Below are 23,559 nucleotides of genomic sequence, written 5' to 3' on the forward strand. Positions count from 1 at the left end.
ATTTTCAAGGGCAGTAAATCACTCTCACAGAAGCGGTTACTTTGCTTTTGTAAGCAGACATTCACTTCTGATCCTATCTTCAAATTAAGGAATATGGTATAAACATTAAAATAATTCTATCTCTGGAAAAAATCACTGCCTTTAAATATTAAAACTAAATCTTGTTGCAGGCCGCTTGAGATCTAAATGGAAAAGCACCCAATCTGCTGCAAGTAAACATCTTACTGGTGCCTGTGGAGAAAAACCGTACTGCCCGGGAATCTCAGGGTAATACTTTTCTCATTAGATATTTAAACAAAAAAATGAACCATAAACAGTTTTGTGAGCCGTGAACTTAAAAAGCCCTGGTTTCCTGTGACTCTTCCCTGTGCATATTTTCTGTTTTTCTAATAATTTGGCTGAGCTCCTGCTGCAGCCTTGCTCTCCATGGGGCACTGCAGCATTTTCATGCGTACAGCCTGCACCTCAAATAACCTGCACCCTACTACAGTCTCTGCAACACTGGAGGTAAGACAGTGACCAGAAAGCCATGAAAAAAGGTTTGTGCTAAGAAAAACAGAGAAAAGATGAATGTGCTTGCCTGACAGAAGGGGGAGACTATTCTTGTCCATACTAACCGGGATGATATTCCTGGTTTTAAGCAGGAATTGCAGTTGTGATCATGTCTGAGGCTGGAAGACCCCCTTTCAAAGGGGTTTAATGGTTGTTCTTCAGCCTGCAAATCCTGAAGGTGCCCGTTCACTTGGAGGCTGTGTCCTTCTGCAGGACCAATACACTTAAAAGCTGGTATCCCAAAGGGATGTCACAGCCTGCAGCATTGTGGGCTGACCAGAAATGAGTTATTAATTTATGAAGTTCTTAGAAAACTGTGCTAATAAAATCTCTTATGTGAGTCCGGGGTGTCTTAGAGAAGCTTTTGTGATAGGAGTCACAAGATGCCACTTGGAACCAGTATCAGTTGATGCTGGTGCACCAAAGCTTTGAAAATGGGTAACTGATTTGTCCAGGCTTGCCATGAATGACCGTGGTTTATAATAAGTGAGTACCTTGCCCAGTGACCGTGTGGCCAAGTTTTAGCTTTGTACCACTGGACATACCGTGCTGCAAAGGAGACTGCATTCCGGCGACAGATGAAATGGTTTCTGCATATACAGCAGCCAAAGAAATTGGCTGCATTTCTACTGTTTTGGCTTATAAGGCCACAAACATCAAAAAACATGCAAGAAGCTAATGACTTTTCAACATATTATGACACCAAACCAGCCAAAACTACTTTCAACCAGTTTGTAGAATCATGTGTTCCTGGCGGCTCGCATCAACTCTCCTGCAGAAAAGTTTAACATCAAAGATGTAAAGTCCTGTAAAATCAGGTTTAAAATACAAAGCTTAAACTACGTGTGAGCAGGCAGAAATACTACTGCAGCACAAGAAATAGCTGATACTGGATATTCACTCTTTAATGCAGAAATTAGGCAATTTCCAAAGTGAGAAACGGTTTTAGATTTATAGTGGAAGGGTGAGGTGAGCAGATACTTTATGATATGCAGTACGCAGTGTTAATACTTTTCTACCCACTTAAGTCTTAACAGCTGTTCCATCAAGAGGGGGAAAAAAAAGGCCCTTGGTAATTCTTAAGCAAGCTGCCAATTTTCCACATGGGATTCGATGGCTAAGAAAATTGGGTTTTCCTATTCTCATGCTGCTGCAAGGAGTAACTGTTCACTTAGTAACACCAGTAGAATTAAAACTTCCATATGTCTGAAAAAACATGGTATTTCCTAAATTTTTCTTATATACTAAATACCTTGTTAATAAAAATAAAAATCCCTATCTAATACCTAGTCTCTTTTATTTTTTGGAAACTATTGTTTAGAAGGGGCACTGCTCGTAACGCGTTAAAGTTCCTTAGTGTCCAGCTGTGTGATATGCTGGTGCAGTTATTTGCACTGACAATTTTGCTAGCATCAGAAGAGAAACTATGTTCATAAATAAAATATATATTTCCAACACCCGCAAGGAAAGAAGGATGGAATTTTCAGTGTCAGATACTGATTATGAACCAAATTCTGGCTGCCTTGGATAGAGGCACCTGTCCAAAAATCCACAGATAAGGAGCAAGCAGAGAAAAATGTGTTGGCCTACAAACCATCTGGAATGGGTGCAGTACAAGCCCTTTCTGACCTGCGCGGTGCAGGGTCTCTCTCCTCCTAAATCACCTCGCAACACAGCAGCCTGGTGGAGATGTAGTCTGTGTACCTACACCTGGATACCAAGACAACACAATGATACCAGCTTCCTCACATCCCTCTGACCCACCTTCTCGCTCAGGGAGGGATTCAGATCACCTCCAAGCTCCTCTGCCACCACCGCCTTGTTGCTGGTCACACAGCATCTGGCCTGGCAGGTGCACTGGAACTGTCACCACCCAGCCATATGTCTGTCATTCCCAGTCTATATATTTGGGTATGAACACTCACAGCTGGTACTGAAAAGCTCCTACTCCAATACACAGACAATCATATCCTAATATCATCTTGTTAGTCTGAGTCTTTTTTAAACTTGTTATATTGCAGTGCTTAGGTATTTGTATGAGATACCAAGGGTCCAAATATTTATGTCAGAGAGGGAGGAAAAACCCCGTCAGCATCTGTTTGCAGAAGTGAGATGGTGGAACTGAAGTGTCAGATAATCTCCCAAAAAGATGTCAGCATTTTCAGCTGCCTGACAGATCTGTCTGCCTGTGTGAGAGGAACAAGAAAATGGCTCAGCCATTTGGAGTGAGTTTAAGGCAAAACAAAGAACAAATTATCCATTTTCAGATCAGGTCTCCTGCTCCAGTTAACAGATGTTCGTTTGTGATTTCCCCTGTACGTGTCTCTGGGAACAATGATCAATGCACCGTGTGGATGGCCAGCCTGGCTGAGGCACTGGCAATTTGGAACAAGAAAAATCTTCTGTAGAAAACAAACCTTCAAACAGTGAAGACACGAGGCACACCTCAAAATTCCTCTGCGTCTTCAATTCACTGGAAATTAGGGATGGTCCTGCCCAAAACATTTCCACGGAACGGGTGTCTGAATTATTTTGAATTTTGAATTTTGAGTAATTCTCCTGGTTTGGATGGGCTTAGTTCAGGTTTTACAATGAGGTAAGAGATCAAACTGAACCCAAATGTCTTTTAATGTGAAGTCTTGATCTTTACCAGGAAATGACAGAGCTTATCAGGATGTCAATCTTACCTCGGTAATAATGAAGAAGTCATCACCAGGCTCTCCTTGCACAACAATTTTTTCTCCATCTTCAAACTGGACAGGTTCCAGTGCATCAGCCACTGTCAGCCGCTCCCATTTGTCCAGGGACTCTAAAATATTGAAGAGCATAAAGCTTTATTATAAAAGACTCCAGCTTTGGCTGAAGATTTGTATCTAAACTGACAGCTCTGCTATGCCTGCTTCTGTTGTAAAAGAAACATTTCTTTCATCCAGGCACTTCCACAAACCTCCAGTTGGGAAACATGAATGTATTTATTCATTGTGTTTTAGACTTTAGAAATCACTCAGATAATAATCTTAAAAGTTGGACAGGAGAAGTTGGCTCTGGTTCTCTCTGCCTGCGATTTGATCTGCGCTGCCCTGATGCTGCAGCGGATTGCAGCAGCCTAGGAGCTGTTTGGCGATACCAGCAATACATGAGCGCCGCCGATCTCTTACCACATCCCCCACCAAATGCCAGAAAAGTCTTACTGTCTTTTTGTCAAAGTTGCTCTCAGCAGGTTACTGACGACCTGCTAGATAAGCGATGCAAAAGTGCCAGTCTAAAAGATGGGTGAGACCATGCACGACTGAAGCCAACAGCAAGACCCTGGTGGCATGGCTGGCAGCGAGACCAGAAGCTCAGCGAGATGGTTTACAAAGTGGGTTTCTTTTCATTCCCACACTTAAAAGTTATTAAACGTCACAATAAATGTCATTAAGAAAAAGCTACCAGTCTGTTTTCTGAGCGGTGGGGCTAGCAGAGCCCGCTTCCTGGGGCTCCGTGTCCTCATCACCCACCTGCAGCTGCCACAATTCCCCTGAGCCTGCACAGCCGACCAGGGCTGCTCACCGTGCAGCTGTCTTCCTCCTCCTGCCTTGGCTAAGGGATGAATTTTACCTGTCCTGCCGTCGGGGAGAGGAGGGCTGCCAACCTGTGTCTCTCCTCTACCATTTCCATGAGAACTGAAGACAACTTGAACTTCTGTACTTTTATCAGATTTGACTGAAAGAAGTGACAGGCTTAAAGGTTATTAAAAGAAACAGATGATACAATGATAAACCTTCATTGCCTCAAAAAGCTGGGCTAAAATTCACGTACCAGAGCTCTGCTGATTTATTACAAATTATTGAACTAAGTCAAGACATGTCTTCTAATACCAGGATTATATCTGGGCTGATCTCTCGGGCTCTGGTTTCCCCACCTTGTTCAAAATTTTGCTTAGAAATACTGTGTGGGGGTAAGAGTTCTTCTTTAGATGTTCAAAAGCCTTTTGGCTGAGCTCAGAAGTGCACGTTGAGCCTGGTGACAAAACCAGGTTGAAGTGATCAGTGCGCCAAAGGTACGTTCTGAGCTGCCTGGCACACGTACATCTTCCTGTTTTCATGCCACTTTCTGTTGCTGTTGTTTCCTGCTGCATTTGTGACCTTTGCTGCAGAAGCAAGAATATCAAAGACCAAGCCCATATTGCCAATGCACCATTCAAAAAGTGCTCTGTTTGACTGAAAATAAGCATAAAACTCTTTCATACAGACTAGAGTAGGCTTTTTCATTTAAAAAAAGAAAGAACTCAGTAATTAACAATGAAAAGAAAGAGTCTCTTGAAATATCTTCTTAAGTTGGCTTTATGAAAAATTCAAAGCTAATTCTAGCTCCAGTCACGAAGCGTCTCTCTTCTAAGGGAATGGTACCACTACAAATACATCTTGCAAACAGAGCATTCTGTACGACACTGCACATGGCAAAACTCCTAAAGGTTTAGTTGCAGAGTCAAAGTCAAGTGTCAAATCAAATAGACCACATGCAGTTTCTAAATTGTATGTATCAATTTACGGCTTTACACTCAACGAAATGCCAGGAGAAAGACTTAAACAATTAGTTTTCTCATATCTTGTTTGACACACTATAAGCAGCTACTGGTAATCTAAAAAATCCTCAGATTTTAGAAGAATAATTACTCTTACAATTACATGGCTAGTTGCAGACACTAGACAGGCCTTGAAAAAAATCTATATAAGGAGCAGGTGGAGGTTTTTCCACCAAGAAATCACTGAGTTCTGACCACATTAAGGCATGAAGTGAAGTTGGCTTCTCAGTGCTGTGTTGAGATTTCTAAAATATCTTTGTTTCCCAGGTGTCCTCTGCTTTTTAGACATGTGAAATAGCTCCTTACACATTTCACCTAAACTTGCCGTGTTCCTGAAATGACGTGTTATTTTGTCCACTGCTTTTCCGTACTTAAAAAAAGGCCCAAATCTTGAAGTCCTTCCTCTTTTTTCACTGCGATTCAAGAGCTGTACTATAAACTAGGGTATAATTACATCGCAAACCGCGTGTTTAAGGAAGCGCATCTTTGAATAACCTTTCTCCTCTGAAATTGTTTTGAGATGTCTCATTGTTGTAATTGCTCCTCATTAGTGCAGGTGCAGAGATCCTTTTTTCTTTAAATACTCTTTGTCATTTGCTGTAATTTGTGCTCTTAATTTAGGAACATATAAATTAAGCACAAAAGAAAGCATTTAAATGATGAAAACGTGCATTAATAAGTGAGCAATGTACTTAACCTTACTTTAAGCATACAAATATAATTGCAAATGTCATGGATAGCACCTCTCAGAAGGTCAAGTACATTTTCTCTAAGACTCTCTCATATTTCCTGTACCTAAGCTCGAATGGTAGATGAACACCATAAACAAGGAACGGAAATTGTGTAAGTAGAAATAGAAATACTTTAATTATTTAGCAAAATAGTCCTGAACTGTTTTTTTCAAAATAGCCCCAGCAGAAACTTGATGTTTCTCCTACAGAATGAACATTCCATTGTACTGTCTAACACTGTCCTCCTTATTAGAAGCTTTTGTTCTCCTAATGGTGATTGATTGGTCAGGCATTACGGGTTTGTTGTTTTTCCTACTGAAGGCCATCAAGAACATGTCCAAATTTCGTGGCTATCACATTAATCAAAGGGAAACAAAATCCACGGACAAGAACTAAACAGATGTTTTAAGAATGTGAGACAGGGCTATAAAATACACAGAAAAAAATGGGTTCATTTTGATTTGTAAGGTTCGTGAGTTTAGTGCACATAAATACAGAATTCTTGCAGGAAAAAGCTTCTCCCTTGTCACCTGGAAGGAGGTAACCAGATTTCATGACAAATTCATCTCTCTGCACTGCTCTCTCCTCTATGCATGGGATCTTTACTGCAGCAGCAGCAGCTACTGAAAGGTTACCAGTGCATGCCTGCTCCCGTATTTAAGGGAAGATCTGTCCTTCAAACACATGTTCAATGCATATTAAAGAATGAGGAAACAAGTCCTAAAAAGGGCCCTTTGCACTTTCACTCCCTCAAAAACAGCACAACCGTGAGACCTTCTGTTTGACCACCATTGCTTCCACCGTGCCATCAAAGACCAAAATTCGTTCTGCCAACACGTGTGACAGAGAACTAACAGGCAAGTCCAAAGGGAACTGACCCAAAATGGAGACCTTGCTCAGGAATTCTTCATACATCTTCCGCTTTCTCAGCGTGCTGCCCTGTTGGTAAAGGAGAGAGAAAAAGGAGGTAGAACATTACACACAGTATTTTTGTGATTTCTTCCTACAGCTGCTCGCTCTTTCTCCCTCTCCTTCCAAATCTTAGGCATCGCCAGGATAAACAGCCTAAAGCAAATGTTTCCCCATAAAATGTCTGGGCAAGTTGTATTGCTGATAAGCAAAGACAGAAGGAATCAAATTCTATCCTGGTGTAATTTCACTGGCTTCACTGGTGTTACTGGACACCATGGATGAATTGTATCCATTATTTACAGGCACTCGTTTTAAAGCCAGAGCTTCATCAATTAACTCTTTAGCTAATTCAATATATATCCTGTTACCAGGGAGGCCCTGCTAGCAGAGAATTTACAATTAAAAAGTAGGATAAAACTTAAAATGTCCCCCTCATGGGTCCCATCTTTTTAGGTTAAAACCTCTTTAATGCCAAAAGCATTTATCTGTAAACCTGGTTTATATCCCGTATGGAGCTGTGTGTATAGTTACTGTTCAGCAACCTATTCATATTATTATTTTAACAAGATTTACGCATTTTGGAGCAGACAATCCATCACTGTCTGTGCAGCACCAGCAGAGTCATTCCCACTCTGCTAAGGTTTTATTGTGTGATAAATTACTAAGAAATCTTCTGCTTACTTTGTTTTTGATCACCAAAGACAGAAACCCTACGTAGCCAGTCCAGCGCACATTTTTGAAGGAGATTCAGGTATGAATAAATTCAATTCAGTTTTATCAATACAAAAAGAATAAATTCATCCTTAAGCCCTTCTGCAGTGATACAAATTACTTAAAGAAAACCTTCCCAGGTACCAAAGAGGAACACCAGGGTCTTTCTTGGTACCGTGCGGTTTATTCCACGCTGTTTGATGACAGCCTGCATCGCTTCTGCCTGGGTAGGTTCCCTGCGGATGTTGAAGGCTGCCTGATGCCTGCGAGTCAAACCTACAAGGCAGGAGTGCAGCACGAAGACGATACATTCCCCTTCTGAAGACAGGGGAAATAAAGATGGCATTTGCTCACAGGCTGGGTGTAGAAGACAGAAGCAAATGTCAGTGTCTGCCATAGGAAAAGCCACTTCTCTATTCCTCCTTTTCCAAGTGAGCACCGTTAAGGGCTGGAAGCACAGGCAGAAAGTGGGGAATTGAGAAAGGAAAGGAAGAACCATTTTATCCTTCACTGAGAAAGCATTCAGAAGTATGAAAAAGGGAAAGGCTGGTGTACTCGAACAAAGATAAAATGAAGAATTAAACCTCGTCCTTGTGTAGGCAGGGCTTGATCCAACGACCACCAAAGCAATGTGAATCCTTCCACCAACATCAGTGGGCTTTGGCTCCTGCTTCTGACAAGCCAGAAGCTGTTGGGTGCTCTCCTCTGGGGAGAGCTCCCATTTGCACCCGTCTCCTGGGGCCAAAACCCCTCCCCTGCTCCAAAACAGCCACAGCACCACCAGGAGCTGCTACTCTTCCCAGGTGCCCCTTGGATCAGCAGCAGCACCAGCTACTGAGGTCTCCCCCTCCGCACCCTGTTCATAATTTCCAAGTCTGGTGATGACAGTTCGCCTCTCAGCGATAGCATCGGTAACCCCTGCCTGACCCCTCTGTCTGACAAACCTGGTTCTCAGCCTCTGGGGCCCCTGAAAGCATTTGAAGTGCCAGAAAATTAAAAAAAAAAAAACCACTTCAAACAGAGGAGGCTCTGCAAAGCACGCCAGATCCTGACAGTTCACTGCAAGACAAAGAATGGAAAACTGGACACTGCGTAGTTGTTGCTTTCCTCTCTGCAATCGAGTGGAAACAAGACCAGCAAAATTGACAGCTGCGGAAAAGCAGACTGGTGGTTTAGCGTGATGGGCTGGGGCACTCAGGGACAGATGTGGAAAATGCTTTTTAAATGACTCGCGGACACAGATGAATTTTAAGAAGCAGTAATCAGTAGCCATAAGTGATGCCTGACCACAGCTTCAAGTATTTAGAGATGCAGACAAGACCCAGGAAGGTAAGAATTGCAGGCATCCCACCTGGCCCGGAGAGCAAGAGCCCATCACTTCCTACTGGAAAACAGGTGTGTTACGTCTTGGCTAAACTAAGCCAGGGCAGCGGTACAGAATCCAGCCTGAAGACAAGTGCAAAAGCAGAACTGAAGTGGAAAGAATTAATTAAATGCGCTGTTACAATTTTTTATATTGTGAGGGTATCTAGAGGCTCAGTGAGACTCCACTTAATGCATAGCTACACTGCCTTAAATATCTCAGAATGATGCCACAAAGGTAAGGGAGAACGAGAGACTAGGGAAGAACCAGTGGCTGAGGCTTGGGAGTCCTATTTCCCAGCGCAGGCACTGAAACCCCAGGTGACCCAGCTGACGGCTCATGGACTCAACCTGCAGGACAGCTCCAGCCAACTTGCCATCTCTCCTGTAGGAGACAAATAAATGAGCCACCAGACAGCAGAGCTGCACCTAAGGGTGCCCAGGAAGGCATAGAAGCTTTCTCTGCATTTTCAGAGCACACGAGGTTGGATCCCATTCAGCACTAACAGATCCCAGTTTCTCTTCCAGAAAGGAGAAGCTTGGCTCACTGGCACATTGTTTTCACCCACTTCTCCAGCTCGTCCAGGCCCCTCTGGATGGCATCCCTTCCCTCAGGCGTGATGCCCTCTCATCCCCTCCCACAGGCATACTATCACCTCTGACTCCTGATGTCCTTTTTGTACTTGTATTTGGTCTAGTCGCTTTACAGAAATTGTTGAGGCCACGGTATGAACACCATCCTAACTTCTTCTCCTACCCCTCGAGTCACTTCTGCACAAGTGTCAACTGGCACGCTCCCTGGGTCATGTGCTGAGTCTGTCCTTATGCAATATTTCATGGATCTTTTAAGAAGCAGCAACAAATCAGACAGTAATGATATCTGCAGACTAGGAGATACTATGAAAGCGTGCCAGAACAGGAAAAGAACAAGGAAGGACCTGGAGACGTTAGAAATGGGAGTAGAAAATAATAGAATGAGCTTCTGTTTGGAAAATACAGCTAAGAAATGCAAAGGGAAAAAAAATCTGAAGCACAGGTATTTGACGAATGGAAGAAGAATGGAAAGTTATAAAGCTGAAAGGGATTTAGAAGACAGTAGGTGAGACCTGGTTTGCAACAAGAATAACAGCCAAGGCTCTTTTGGTCTGTGTGCTCAAAGACTTCATCCAGGAATGAAGTTTTGAGGCTCTGTCTCCATGGCTTGGATGTGACAGTGCCTGGCATGCTACACTCTGTCTCGGTACCTCTTCTCCAGAAAAGTGCTCCCAAACCAAACAGAGCCTGAAGAAATGCTAAAACCTTGGAGAGAGCCACTAAGGAAGGAGCTAAACAAATTCAGCCTGTAAATTCGCTCAACGCTGGGACCATAGGTATGTCATGCTCACAGCTAGCATGCATTGTCACAAGGGTTTTAAGAAGACAATGATAATAGTCTACAGATATATGACAGAGAGGGCAATTTAGCACAGCATAACTTGATATAACTCAAAGTAATAGGAGAAAATGAAGAAAATCTAATTTAAGATCAATATAAAAAGATTTTACCCAATGTAGGAATTATTCTCTTGCAGAAAAGTTTCCCAAGGGAAGCAGTAGAAATCTTATTGCTTGAGCCAGATAAAAACAATAGTAAATGTACGTGAATAATTCTGCACTGGCAGGGTTCTTGACGGCATGTTTTAAAAAGTCTTTATTAATTCTGCTTTTTCTAACCTATTAATATATTGTTTCAATAGTCGCTGCTTCTCCCTCTCCCCCCTTTCCTTTGTTCACTTTCTTGCCGGTTCTGAGCTGTCACGCACAAGCTCATCTTCTTAAAGACAGTGGTTCCCACTAACTACAGACTCGTTAATATTCTAAGCTGCAGTGCTCCTCCCTGAAACACTCCCAAGGAGAAACAAGAGCACTTGCATTTGCCACATCCACCCAGAAAAGAGGTCAAAGCCAGTTTTAGGACCAAAATGCATCAAGCCCTAGGCTTAGCTTAAGCTCTACACAAGCTAAGCAGAATTAATTCCCCAGAGACTGGAACATGTCTGGTTGACTAGGACTGCTGCATCCCTTTCCCACCTGCCCCTTCTTCTCTTTCCCTGTTTTTTTTCCATTTTTTCTTGCCACTTCTCCAGTCCAGTCTCTGCCTTTCTTGCCCTCAGCTCGCCCCATTGCTTTGTCTTCCCAGCACTTCTCACGTCTTCTTTCTTTCTTCCAGGAGTTGATCAGGTCCTTCCTAGAAATGCCCACCTTCAGTAAGAAGCCAAATGGCTACTGAAAGGCAAAATATGGCTCAAGTTTCAAATAAAAAAGGCAGGAGGTGCCGGAACAGTCTTCTGGACTGCTCCAGCCCCATTTAATCCCTGCATAAACCTGATACTGAGTGATGCTTTGGGTGTACATTCTTACAGGAGCATGAAAGAAAGAGTCACCGTGCATTCTGGCCATGAAAACAAAATAACCCACAAAATCCCAGTGCTATATTGCACAGATGCTGGATGGAGTGCAGGCTTCGGATTTGCTTTATGGTTTGGCCACCACGCAATCTACATTTTATGGCAACACAAGGTCCTTCTGACTATTTTATCTGAGTAGAAAAAGGCTTTTGTTAAAGAACTTGTTCTCAGGTTCAAAGCTGTGAAGAGCTGGTAAAACAAAGCGAAAATAATATAAAGAAAATGAGGCATAACATTAGGAACTGGCTAACCTTCACTGGTCATGACTTACATCCCTACGTTACAACGCACCTTCTGCAAGCAAAGTTTGCCAAACAGGCAAAAAGTGCTGTATGCAGTGAGCTCCGTTCTCAGAGCCAGGTGTCTTGGACCATGGGAACATGAGGATAGTTAAATTACCCTGAATTGAGCCGTCTTAAAGAAGAAACTGCAAAAAATTAATACTTCAAATTTTCTCAGTCTGGGAACTGAATTGTCTGGGGGATCAATCTGATGTTGGGATAGAGACATTTGCTTCTCTGGTATTTGTGGTATTTGCTATACTTAGAATACAAACATTGTACTACCCTGGGATGTTCCCCACTCTGTGATGCTCTTGAATCCCAGTTGCAGAGAGCAGCAACATTTCAGCAAACAAGTTACATGAGAATCCTATAGCAAAAAAAAATTCCTTTGCATCTCTCCCAGAAGAATGTAAGTAAATATAGCATATTTACGTAAATGTGTGTTTGCTTGTGCGTGCACAGAGAAGACATACAGAAGAAAAAATCTGCAACAGAATGAAAAGTATGCAACTTAGCATAGATAATTTTATGGAATAGATGGAACACACAGATGGGCAGATTAATTTGTGAGTGTATTGAGAGGGCAATACATTGAAACGGTTTTTTCTGATCCATCTAGGACGATGAATTTCGTGGCATAATACTTTGTCAAGGACTGCAGAGAAAGCCAAGCAATTTCACCGCAAATCCTGACAAAATGAACTATCCCAACGTTTACAATGATCGCAGCTGCTAAAACAAACTTGAATGTGACCTTCAAGCCATCAGGGTACCTAAGCTGAGACAACACAATACAAAGAACTGTATTTGGTTTAACAAACTTCCTTTGGGACAGGCTAAATAATAAACGGCTGACAAGTGTAACTACGAGCCAGCAGGAACTTCTTGCATCAGGCTTTGTCCATCCGAAAAAAGGAAAACCCAAACTCCCAAACCTCCCGACATGCATTTTATTCATACCATAAACCAGTCACGATCAATGAGACATGTACGTGGGGAAACTGGCACTAAGCAGAAATAAAATCTAGAAATTACTAAATGCGAAGCAAAAAACCAGAACAGAGCCTGCAAGGAGAAATGAGGTGAAGAGTCAATGTCTCAAGACAGGATAAAATCTTTTTGGCAAGTGTGGATCTGAAGGCATGATTTGCAAATAAATATTTACAACTCAAATAAAATTTCAACACTACACTGAGAAAACGTGGGGCTGGTCATGGCCGGGAAGGAATGCAGACGAAAGAAAAAACTGTCTGGGGTTATGAACAGACTTTATCTGAGTACAGAAAAAGGGAGAAAAAGGTCTCTACTTTGGGAGAAAAAGGTCATTGGTCCCTTGGAGAAAAGTATTTGCAAACAGAAAATAAAAAAGAAAAACCTGCATGCTCTCAAGTTTTGAAGCCATCTCAAATTATATATTTCAAAAGATATCCTAAACATTACTACCTCTTATTTAAAGGCAGCAGCATTTCTGCACCCAAAATACGCAGCAACTTTCTAGAAACACGAGGTTAGAGGCTAAACGGCAGGAAACCGTGTTTCTGAGACTTGAAAGGCGGCTCCTACTACATCTTGAAACTGAGTATAGAAAAACCAGCCACGTAATGGTGGAGTTAGCTTCAGGTATGAAACGCAGCCGCTGAAACATGATGTAATTAATTCTTAGGCTTGAGGAAATGTGCAGAGAGCCACTGTAACCTGCCCTCACATGAATGCTCAAGGACAGGTGTCTCATTTCACCTACAGCAAAGAAATTATCCACGCTGCGCCTACAAATACATGAAAAGATGACAGAACTCAAGTAGTCTGGATGGGTAAATTGCCTTCACCGTGGACAGCACTTAAAATTGGACATTTTCTATACCTGCAGCAATTAATTCACCGTGCTACCCAAAATATTTCCTATCTAAGTATTGGGAATACTATAATTACACTGTCTGGGTATCTAAAGTACTGCAACACAATTTTTAATGGCCCCAAATGGAAAAAAATCCACAAGAAGAGAGAGGGAGAAAAAACACCTCCGTGTTAAGCTAAATGTCTCATCAGCTGCGGAAACTGAGCTTGCTAGGTAAGGTACAGCGGTCACCGGTTCAGAGAATATGTAAATGAATTTGAAAAGCACTTAGCACTAGACTAGAATCAAACAGAAGTACATCCATAGTACTCAAGTTGTACGTACGGCTACAGCTACTATCAAAAGCAGCTTTTTCCACTTTTTTAGTACAATCCTGTCTCTGCATTAAATATTCATCCTCTGCAGGCCGTTATCAGATGGTAATGGACACACGACCAAACGTGAAAGCTCACAGGGCTGCAAGATGTTAGGTACAACTATTTTCATCAACACTAAAACCAAAATTACCCCTAGGCTACGAGGCCTGTGAATCTGTCCCTTCCGTTCTTTAGCAGCAAGGTTACAGGCAGCTGTTAAAAGCCGTGCTTAAAAAGCCAAGGAACATGCAGCTTGTCTTGACATTTATTTTGGTCCTACATTCCTCCTCTTTTATACCTTGGATTTTACCTTGAGGCATGCAGGTTCATCACACCAGTTATCCCAGACACCCCTCTCTTGCATCCATGTAGGATATAGGACAAGTAAATTGCATGTACCTCCTACACCTGTTTAGGAAATTCTCCTGCTCTATGTTTTAGCAATACCTTGCAGAAAGGTCGCGGTTACTACCGCCTGCCTCCCCACCCTGGGAAGCATTCAAAACCTGTTCATTCTGCTTATCCACAAGAGAGAAGACAGTGCGCCTCTCATCATTATTCTCCTCTTTTGTCTTGGAGCGATCAGGCTGGATATTTTGGGATAGAGTAAATTTCCATCAGATGTACTCTCCTAGATGTCAGCGTGATATTCGCTTACATGATACAACTCAGCCGATGAAATGCAGCATGAAAACCAGCAATGCTTCATACAGACATCCAACAGTCATCACACAGGAGAAATACAGATCGCTCTTACGCTCTGCTGCTTAAGAACTAATCATTTAAGTGTAAAATCTACTCAAGTCTTTTGCTAATGTTTCTGCTATCCATGACATCCACTGCAAATACAGATGATCTCAAAATGCACACTCGTTATTATTCTGAGAGCATAGCGTAATTTCCTTCAGATCAGAATTAAACAATGCAGCTTTTAGAGACAAGTCCTATTGAGAAAGAAGCTTTACATAGAGTTATGTCTGTTAATCATCAAAAAGAAAGGAATATTTTATGGAGAACAAAGATATGCACATGGACAGTGGAAACAAACTCATTAAAAAAGTTATGACATTGCTAAAGTTAATTATTTGTCAAAGCTTCCACTATAAACCCACCGCTCAAGAACCAACAGCAAATCCATAAGCTAGCACAGAGCCCAGGTGCCCAGCTCTGTTGAGCTTTGCTGCAGAGATGAGGCAGTTTGAAAGGAGCAGAGCACTGAATCATTAGCAGGGACTCTGCAGCCACCATCCTCTGATACGTGTGGCTGTGTGCTGGCTAAGGAAGGTGGAGGCACAGCCCAGCCGAGACTGCCTTTGGTCTTTTCAGCAGAGCTGGATGTACCTTGCATTGCCTGCCCTGAAGAGTATAATACCAGTTCAGCCAAAGACTTCACAGGCAAGGGGTAGTGCTGAAAGACATTTTGAGATTCACAATAAGGAGAGGATTTGGTAGCTTCGGGGGGTGACGGAGGCCTCCCGAGGCTTTCATTCATGTCTAATAGTTATGCATAATGTTACTCAACTGCATTTCTGACTCAGCATCTTTCTGCTGAATCTTGTCCCCTTTTCCTTCAGTTCACTTAATTTAGCTACTCAATGTTATTGCCACGTCCTCTCTCTTTTCCGTAGGAACATGGACTGCGCAGCCTTCTATCGTCACTGCACTCTGAACACAGCGGAGCTGGCACTACAAAAGAAAGTAAAAAATACTGACTCCGTAACCAAGCTCTCCGTAAACTTACCATTAAAATGCGTCTGTAGCTGTCTCTGTCGATGCCCCAGAGCTTGAGATCTGTCTTGGCCTTGACGGTGGCGGCCCGGGGTGTTCCATAGATCAATGCCAGTTCCCCGAAGCTGCCTCCTTCTCCAATGCTGGTGACCCACTCCCCGTTGACATAAACCTACCACAGCACAAGACAAAACAAGTAGCAAAAACAGTTTGGGGACTTAGCTGCAGTTTTCCTCCTACTACCAGTTACCCAAAAAGCTATTGGTAATTTCCTTTCTAATCGTCAATGCTGGGGACACAAGGAAAACAACGGCATAACAGTTTCCTCGGTTGGTCCCCGAAGAGGGCAACAACCTGCTTTGTGGACAGAATTTCAAGTCATCTTGCTTCAGTACAATGACTGTATTTACCCTCCAGGGTTTCAGCTCCCACGGTTAACTGGCATTGTGTCTTCCCTCTTGTGTTCGAGGCTCAGACAGTCAACAAGCCAAACTGTCACAACTTCGGCTTTTTATTAACACTGTCAGACTTGAAAGAAGGAGGTTTGTTGATACGTGTAATGAGGTTTGCTGAAAGCACCACGACCATGAAATGAAAACAGCCAAAACAGGGAAACATCTTTTGACAAGGAACACTTTTTTCTTCCCTAAGCCTAGTGCCTCCAACAACCATTTAAATGTAACTACCGAGATCTCTTTCTCCCTTCGTAAAGACTGCTAAGTGCTTTGGACTTGAGAAGCTACCTGCAGAATTACCTCCTGTCTTTAACATCAGCTCTACAGAACTTATGAAGCAGTATTTGACCCACAGCCTATTCGGATCACATATCCTCTCGGAACACCACATGGACTGGTATCACAGGATTTTTCCTGGATGACATCTAATCTGAGAAGAATTCCTACACTTAAGTGCTATGTAAAACCTTCACTGGAGAAGGGGGGACCTGTGCAGGTGCTTTCTGCTGGGACCTGTTTTCCTCGCTGTTCCTGGACCACACAGGTCATAAGACATACCAGTGTATTCAAAGAGTGCTATGGATTGTGTATTCTGCAGCTTGCTCGTAGGCATGCTGCTATAAACCTACACAATAAACCCTTTTCGTATCTCTGAGTTTAGAGGGTAGGAAAGGCTGTGCACATTTACCCAGTGCAGAATATATCCCAATCTGTTACACACTGATAACGGCAGAAATCAACCAGAATGGATTTCATTTGTTTGGAAGCTCTGTGAAGAAAAATAATATGAGGACCATACGGACGTATTCTCATCTTTAGCAGAAAACCATGGCAAAGGAAAAGACCAAACTCTATTCCCAATTACTGAGTAACGGACTGGCAGTTTTTAAAAAAATAGATGAATTATGGCTGTGTCAAACTGGGCATGAGAAAAGACGGCGACCAAAATAAATGAACTGGGGTCAAGATTCAACAAACTGTCAGTATTAATTTTACTTCTATCTTCATTTTATGATGAAAAGTCATGTTACAAACTGCAGCTAGAATCAATCCAAATGTATCTTCCCAATATTCAATTAAGATCTGATCCATCTCCTACTGAGGTCAGTGAAACGCTGGTTCAGTAGGAGACGGATGAGGCCACGGAGCAGTTCAGCTGATCAAGAGACCTCTTGGGTATCAGCTGAAAAGAAGTGGCATTAGCATCACTGCTGAACTCCTGGCAATGTTGTGGCTCTTGGTGTTCCTGGAGCATCTGAGGATCAAGGGGCTGAAATAAAGGGTAAAATAAGCCCCAACAGGCAGGTGGTAGCAGGCTGCCAAGAGAGAGCTCAAGCAACAAAAGCTATAGTTCATTTCTTTGCCATGACAGAATGAATGTCATGCAGGAGAATATCACACGAGAGACTAACAGCAGCATTTCCTTTCAAACTTTTACACTCAGTGAAGAAAGAAAATCTGACAGAACATTGAATCTACTTTTGATTCTCCTTGTGATGAAAAAATGAAAGCAAAAAAGAAGTTTAAAAAAAGCCAGGCAAACCCAAGCACTTTCCTGGCGAAACAAGCAGGTAATACTGTGTCTCCTGGATCTCTTTTTGTGAGACGAGCAGGAGAAATGGATGAACAAAATTAGGATTCTGAATGGCTTGTAATATTATAGTGAGACTGTATGAAAACTTTTAAATTCAATTAATCCATTGCAAAATTGTTGAGATGTATATTTGAATGTAGGGATACCCCGTTCCCGTGGGGATTTCGCTGGGTGGACCCAGGGTTTGCTACAGTACAGTAATTCATGTCTGCAGGAAAAAGGTCTCAGAGACAATGGGGAAATCTAATAATTCCAGTGAATCTTGGACCACATACTGAAAGTCAGCTGACATTGCACTCTCGACTCTTTCAGCACACCAAACCCACATGTGTTTCTATATGCTCTTACAGGTTTTATTATTGCAGAAGGGTCTGAGTTATAAGTGGGAAATAAACTCATTCCAACACGTATTTTTTTAAGCAACGTGGTGACATTTCTTGTTCCAGCAGCACGCATGAGAGGACTGCAGCCCCGGCTGGGAACCACGCTGGTAAAACTGAAGGCAGAGCAAGTGAAGGATGGACAGTTACTGTAGCAGAGTTGTTTTAAAGAGAAGCTTCTACTAAACTGCTCTAAGACTTCTTTGATTTTGCTCTCTTACTTGACAGGACTCCCTAAAACATGTTTGACATCTTGCCTGTTAACAATTTATGCAAATGGCTGTTCCTCCACTCTACGAGCGTCAGGTTTAAAGTACTGAGGTGAAACCACATCACTGAGCTGACAGTCTTTGGGCCCAGCAATCACTCCCCCAATAAAAATGCCATTTCCAATATCAGTCTACAAAAGAGAAAAAAGCTTGAGAATAACTGTTGTTTTCTAGGAGGAAAACCATTGCACTTCACTCTCTACAACGGTCTAAGGCAACAATCAGCTCTTGTCTTCATGATGAAGTTAAAGAGCATTTGAATGTTAAAAAGCCATTTGGCCCTTTAGCAGAGTTCAGCTCCACTATGAAACCCTTTAAAATAGATTTTAAAAAAAGAAGTAGAAAGGAAAGTAGCTCTGTTTGTAAGGAGTGGGAAGTAAAGCTATTTTAGACTCGAACAGCTTATGAAACCCAATGTTATATGGCAGTAACTCAGATGGTCTCTTTCTTTATCCTAAAAATGCTGGGCTGAGGTTTTGGCTCAGGCAGTTTTAGGCATTTGTAAACTCTCACCGAAGTGGAAGTACATAAGAGAATAATTCCTAACTGCTACTTGACCTGTCGATCGCAGTTCCGTAACAGCTGGAACCTTCCTCTTTCATGCAGCTGAAGAGGAACTGCAGTAGAACGGCAGGTGCCCAAGCCCTCAGGACCACCTACTTTCCACAGATAAAAGTACTTTACATTTCTTTTGTTTTCCATCACGTAGTATGAGCACTGCCATATTTGCGGGCTTGAAAATCACACAACTTGATTCATTTCATTAATTTTTTAGCAGGCAAGTGGAAAAATCTCCTGTGAACATCATCAGTTCCTTTCTTCATGGGCTGCGACATACTTAGTCGCTAACTGCGAGAGAAAATGCAGTGAGTCACGCGATGCTCAATGCAACAGGAATGCATCTTGGCCTCACCCATCTTCCTGTCGTCCAGAGGGGCAGAAAGTCACCTTACCACGAGCAGTAATGCAGCTATTCTACTTTGAAGGCAGGATATGAACATCAGTCTGAGCTTCACTGAAGTGAATTTACCTTTCCTTCAAGTTTCTATTGCTGATTTCCAGTTAACTTTTAGCACTTTTTTTTTTTTTTTGCTGCCACTTTGTGACCTGTGTGGACAACCTGACTTGTTCCAGGCATTGCAACTTCTAGATGTCCAAACCCCTCCCTTGGGTCTGTTTGTAACAATTTGTGTGTTGTGTCTTGTCAAACCTTTGTATATTTGTTATCCAAAAGATGAGGTTTCTTTATTCTTGGAAAAATAAGCAAGCCTTAGACATGAAGGGTGTTTATATATGGGTCGTTCTCTCAAATAATGACAGTGTTTTATTTCTAGTGTGAGTCTGCTTTTCTAAAATATAAATACATGAACTTGGCCACTGCCTTGAGAATCCTTAAAAATTCAAGCTGAAAAACTCCAAACTTTAATATGTTGTTTCAAATTTCAAAAAGCATCCTTCTGAAATTAGATGTATTATTAATGCTGGAAGAATTCAAACCAAAAGCAACCTATGGAATCTAACTATAAAATATAACTAGTTTTAAAATCCAACAGTGTTCTCACATAAATCACCATGTAATTTTCCTCTTTGTATATACACACTAGACAGTTCATACAGACGAATAAGGGCTTCAAGATGATTTGACCTACATCTTATCTATTGTCCACCACATTCATGTATAGTTCCACATATAGATTTTTACAGTAAGTACAGAATCTACTTAAGAAAAAATACTAAACCGTTTTCGTTTTGTAGTTTGGCTGCTGTTGTTTTACAAGAGGAAGACCTGAGAATGACTGTAAAGAAAGTTGCTGTGACATTAAATAGAATACAAAGTTGTTGAGTCTAAAAAAATTACATCTGTTTTAAAAAGGTAGTTGATGGTGCTTTTTAAAGTAAAAAATGTGAGGTTTTAAGATTAAAATAATAAACAGGAAGTCATTTTTATATTTAGAAATATGGATTAGAGATTTTTGCAAGACACATACTTTAGCAGGTACTTTCAACATCTTTACTGGAAACTATAATTTAAGCTCTGCCAGATACTTTTTGGCTTATGTTCACATTTGTCTGAGCAGAAAAGCTTCCAGTAGACGATTGACCTCTAAGGCTTCAAACCTCACACCATCATCTACCAAGCATAAGCTTTATCCATCTGCAGGGCTGGGTCACGAGCTAACAACTGTCCTCAACCCTGACGTGCTAAGGAGGAAGGCTGCGACTGATAACGCTCTAACGTCCTTTCCCATCCATTGCCAGCTTTGGGCAAAGTACACCTGGTTTGTAGTACACGGTACATGAGAGGAAACCCCCGTGTTCTCCAAGACCTACCTCTTCCTGATTTCTAAAAATCTGCCTTTTACATACGAGACTTTGGGCCCTTCTCCCTTGGGCGCAGACCATGCTGAGCGTGCTTGCCCAAGGGACGGTACTGAGTCTTCTTTGGCTGTCCACAGTAACGCCAAGAAGGAAATGCACAGATACTTTATTTTGTGCTAACGAGGCTTCTTTATACCCTAAGAAAGTCTAAGAGTTGAGGATAAAGTGTTACTGTATTTTAAAACACTTTATTTTACTTCTAATTTGACTCAGTTTTCTTTAAGGGAAAATGTTAGAATACTCTTACTGACTCCTTGGGGTGCCTATGCCAAAATTCTAACAGTAAATGACTTTTCAAAAGTGGAGTTTTTTAAACTCAAAACACCACACACTGATTTTGTTATTCTGGCTTTATTGATGGTTTCTGTTTCGTTTTGGTTGCTTGGTTGACAGATTTTTTTTTTTTTCATTTTTGCAATGACTTGCTTCCAGGGGATGGGAATTTTATGATGGTAATTGCAACCTCCTTTACATGTATCTTTGCAGGAGTATGGAAAACCCGCATGCTTATCAGTCCTGACGCTTTCAGAGTAAACTGTTCCTTGAATCCACCAGTCCTGGTATACCTGCCACTGCGGTGCCACCAGGGCAATGATGACGGCAGACAGCCTGGCCAGGGGTTAAAAGCCTCCGTGCACATGCCAACACCAGCTGAACTGGGCAGAAAATGGCTTGAGGCTTTAAATCTTGGGGTCAATTGTCTACTCTCCAAGTCGCTTCTTTTCTCAAGGAAGGGTGGAAGGATGCCAAAAAAGTATCTGGCAAGGCTTAAATGAACTGCAGCTTGCTTACTAGCAGCCTGGATTTTCTTTGGCCAATAAGGATTTTAGCACTGCTGCCCAGAAAGTGGAAGAACGCTTTTCTGGGGAGCGCTATAACCGGTGTGATAGTGCACGTGCATGGGGTCTGGGAGCTGCTGCCTTGTACAGGAGCGACTTACTCTGCACTGGCTGCGCTGGTACAAGCTTTACTCTGGAGGGGGGAAACGGGCTCACCTCCCTGGGGCTTCCCAGCAGAGGCAGCGAATGCAGGTAACTTCTACCAGGGTGTAGTTGCTACTTGCTCCTGGATGAGTGAATGTTTCTTGTGCCTTCCACAGTATCTTGCAGAGGAATTCAGTATGTTTTGGCTGAAGATACAGGAAAAGCTTAGAAAGGAGAGAGCACCTAGCTGAGGAGATGGGGAGAGTAGTGATACGGTGCAGCAGGACGAAGGACGGAACCTGACATACAACTAACCTGATGTAGTAAAGATGTTTCTGAATAGATGTCAGGATATACCCGGGAAAGGAACTACGATGCCATTCTTCCCTGACAGAATACAGCAACTATTGCTCCAAACCAGCCCATCTCAACATTTGCAGAGCCGTGGCCACCGTTTCTACAGACAATGCACAGACCATCTCATGCAGTGGTTTTACACGCAGACGCAACGCTGGCTAGGCCCTGGACATTTATTTTCCCTACTTTGTCACTGCTTTGCAAGAGCAATCTGTGCACATGGAAGATTATCTTTCTTGCAAGGGTTTTGCAGACTGTTTTCTGACGTCATTCAGTCCCCCATTATCTCTGAGACAAATGCAAGGGAAAGCTTTCCTAAAGGTTGTGAACGAGGACAAATTATTTTTAAATAAGATTAATCTATAACTTCGATATATGCATTTGTGTGTGTTTGTGGGTCTGATTCAAAGCCAGGGAACTCATTAAGCTCAGTATCAGGCCTTAACCAATTATTTTAAAACTAAATTTTAGCGCTGTTCTATAAATATTGCTCTTTTATTTTCTGGCCCTGTGGATGTGGCAATGTTTGCTACTGAGAGGTATGCCTGATAGGAGCAGTGAGTCAGACAGATTTCCTGAGCAGCAGCTTCCAGAGGCAGAGGCTGCATCTGAGGTTTCTCAATTCCCAACAACACCAATTAGATGGTCTCCTGACACAAACAGACTGCTAAAAAAAATAACTTTCACTAAAATAACTGTATGCCTCCTGCCCGGATTTAGGAAAAAAATCACTTTCTTCTTTAAATATGCCAAACAAAACTCATCTGGGCGTTTGGAGAGCAACGTTGCTAATGAGCAAGCCTGTCCTATCCACGACCTTGGGTATCTAAGATGTGTGTAGAAAATTCAGTCAAATGAGGAACTTGTAGCAAAACTGCAAAAGGGTGAGTTGCATATGGGATAAAAATGATGAGAGGTGAATAGATTATGATTGGGAAGGCAGCTTCAGAAAGAAGCTTCTTTTCAAAGACTTGCTGATTAAACCACTGCATACGCCTGTAAACATTTTGTGGTCTAACAGATCACTTTACACTTATAATAATCCTTGCTTTATTAATATGCTACATTGTTCATATATTTGGACCTAATTTTAAAAGCAAATTAAGGTTTCTGAGATGAAACTCACTGCCTAAGGCTGTATCTCAATTTGAGGAGGAAAAAAAAAAAAACAACACATGAGCTAAGCTAACTGATTAAAGAAAATATTTTCCTTATGGTTGATCCGAGCCCTCAGGGGCATTCCAGCATGGTGGCCTGCTCTGCCAGAGACTGCACACCTCCAGGTGTGGTTAGGATTCTGAAGATAATGTCATTTGCTGGGTGTTGATACCATATTTTCCCGTTGGAACGGACAAATAAGCTTGAATGTAAAACATGCTGATTAGAAAATTATGCACAAATGACTTGACAAAAAAGTAATGAGACCAATCCTGTGAAAACCGTTTCCAGAAGAAAGGCGACAGAACCACAGCACACGGCTGGATCGAGCTGTGTGCCAGAGCATACGATTTTAATATGTAGCTTCAAAATAAATATTATACTGTAAGAGTGTACTTACATCCACCTCGCCTTGGTCAATCACATAGAAGTTGTCTCCTTCATCACCTGGAAGCAAAATACAAAAGGTGATTGTTTCCTGAAGGTCTGCTAAACTACTCAATAGTTCCAGTCTCCATATTTAACCCTGCACATATTTG

At 42.1% G+C, this 23,559-nt stretch overlaps 1 protein-coding gene across 1 annotated transcript in view; it reads right to left on the reverse strand.

The window, feature by feature from the left end:
* Positions 1-23,559, reverse strand: part of PRKAR1B (protein kinase, cAMP-dependent, regulatory, type I, beta) — a 92,994-nt gene that overhangs the window by 15,405 nt on the left and 54,030 nt on the right. The window contains exons 5-8 of the mRNA XM_010143743.1: positions 23,421-23,467; positions 15,519-15,677; positions 6,729-6,789; positions 3,240-3,361 (exon numbers count right to left, since the gene is read on the reverse strand). Of these exons, the coding sequence (XP_010142045.1) occupies positions 3,240-3,361; positions 6,729-6,789; positions 15,519-15,677; positions 23,421-23,467 (389 nt within the window). The remainder of the gene's footprint in view (positions 1-3,239; positions 3,362-6,728; positions 6,790-15,518; positions 15,678-23,420; positions 23,468-23,559) is intronic.

The sequence above is a fragment of the Buceros rhinoceros genome, unplaced genomic scaffold, assembly GCF_000710305.1.
Source record: "Buceros rhinoceros silvestris isolate BGI_N320 unplaced genomic scaffold, ASM71030v1 scaffold17729, whole genome shotgun sequence".
Lineage (NCBI taxonomy): Eukaryota > Metazoa > Chordata > Aves > Bucerotiformes > Bucerotidae > Buceros > Buceros rhinoceros.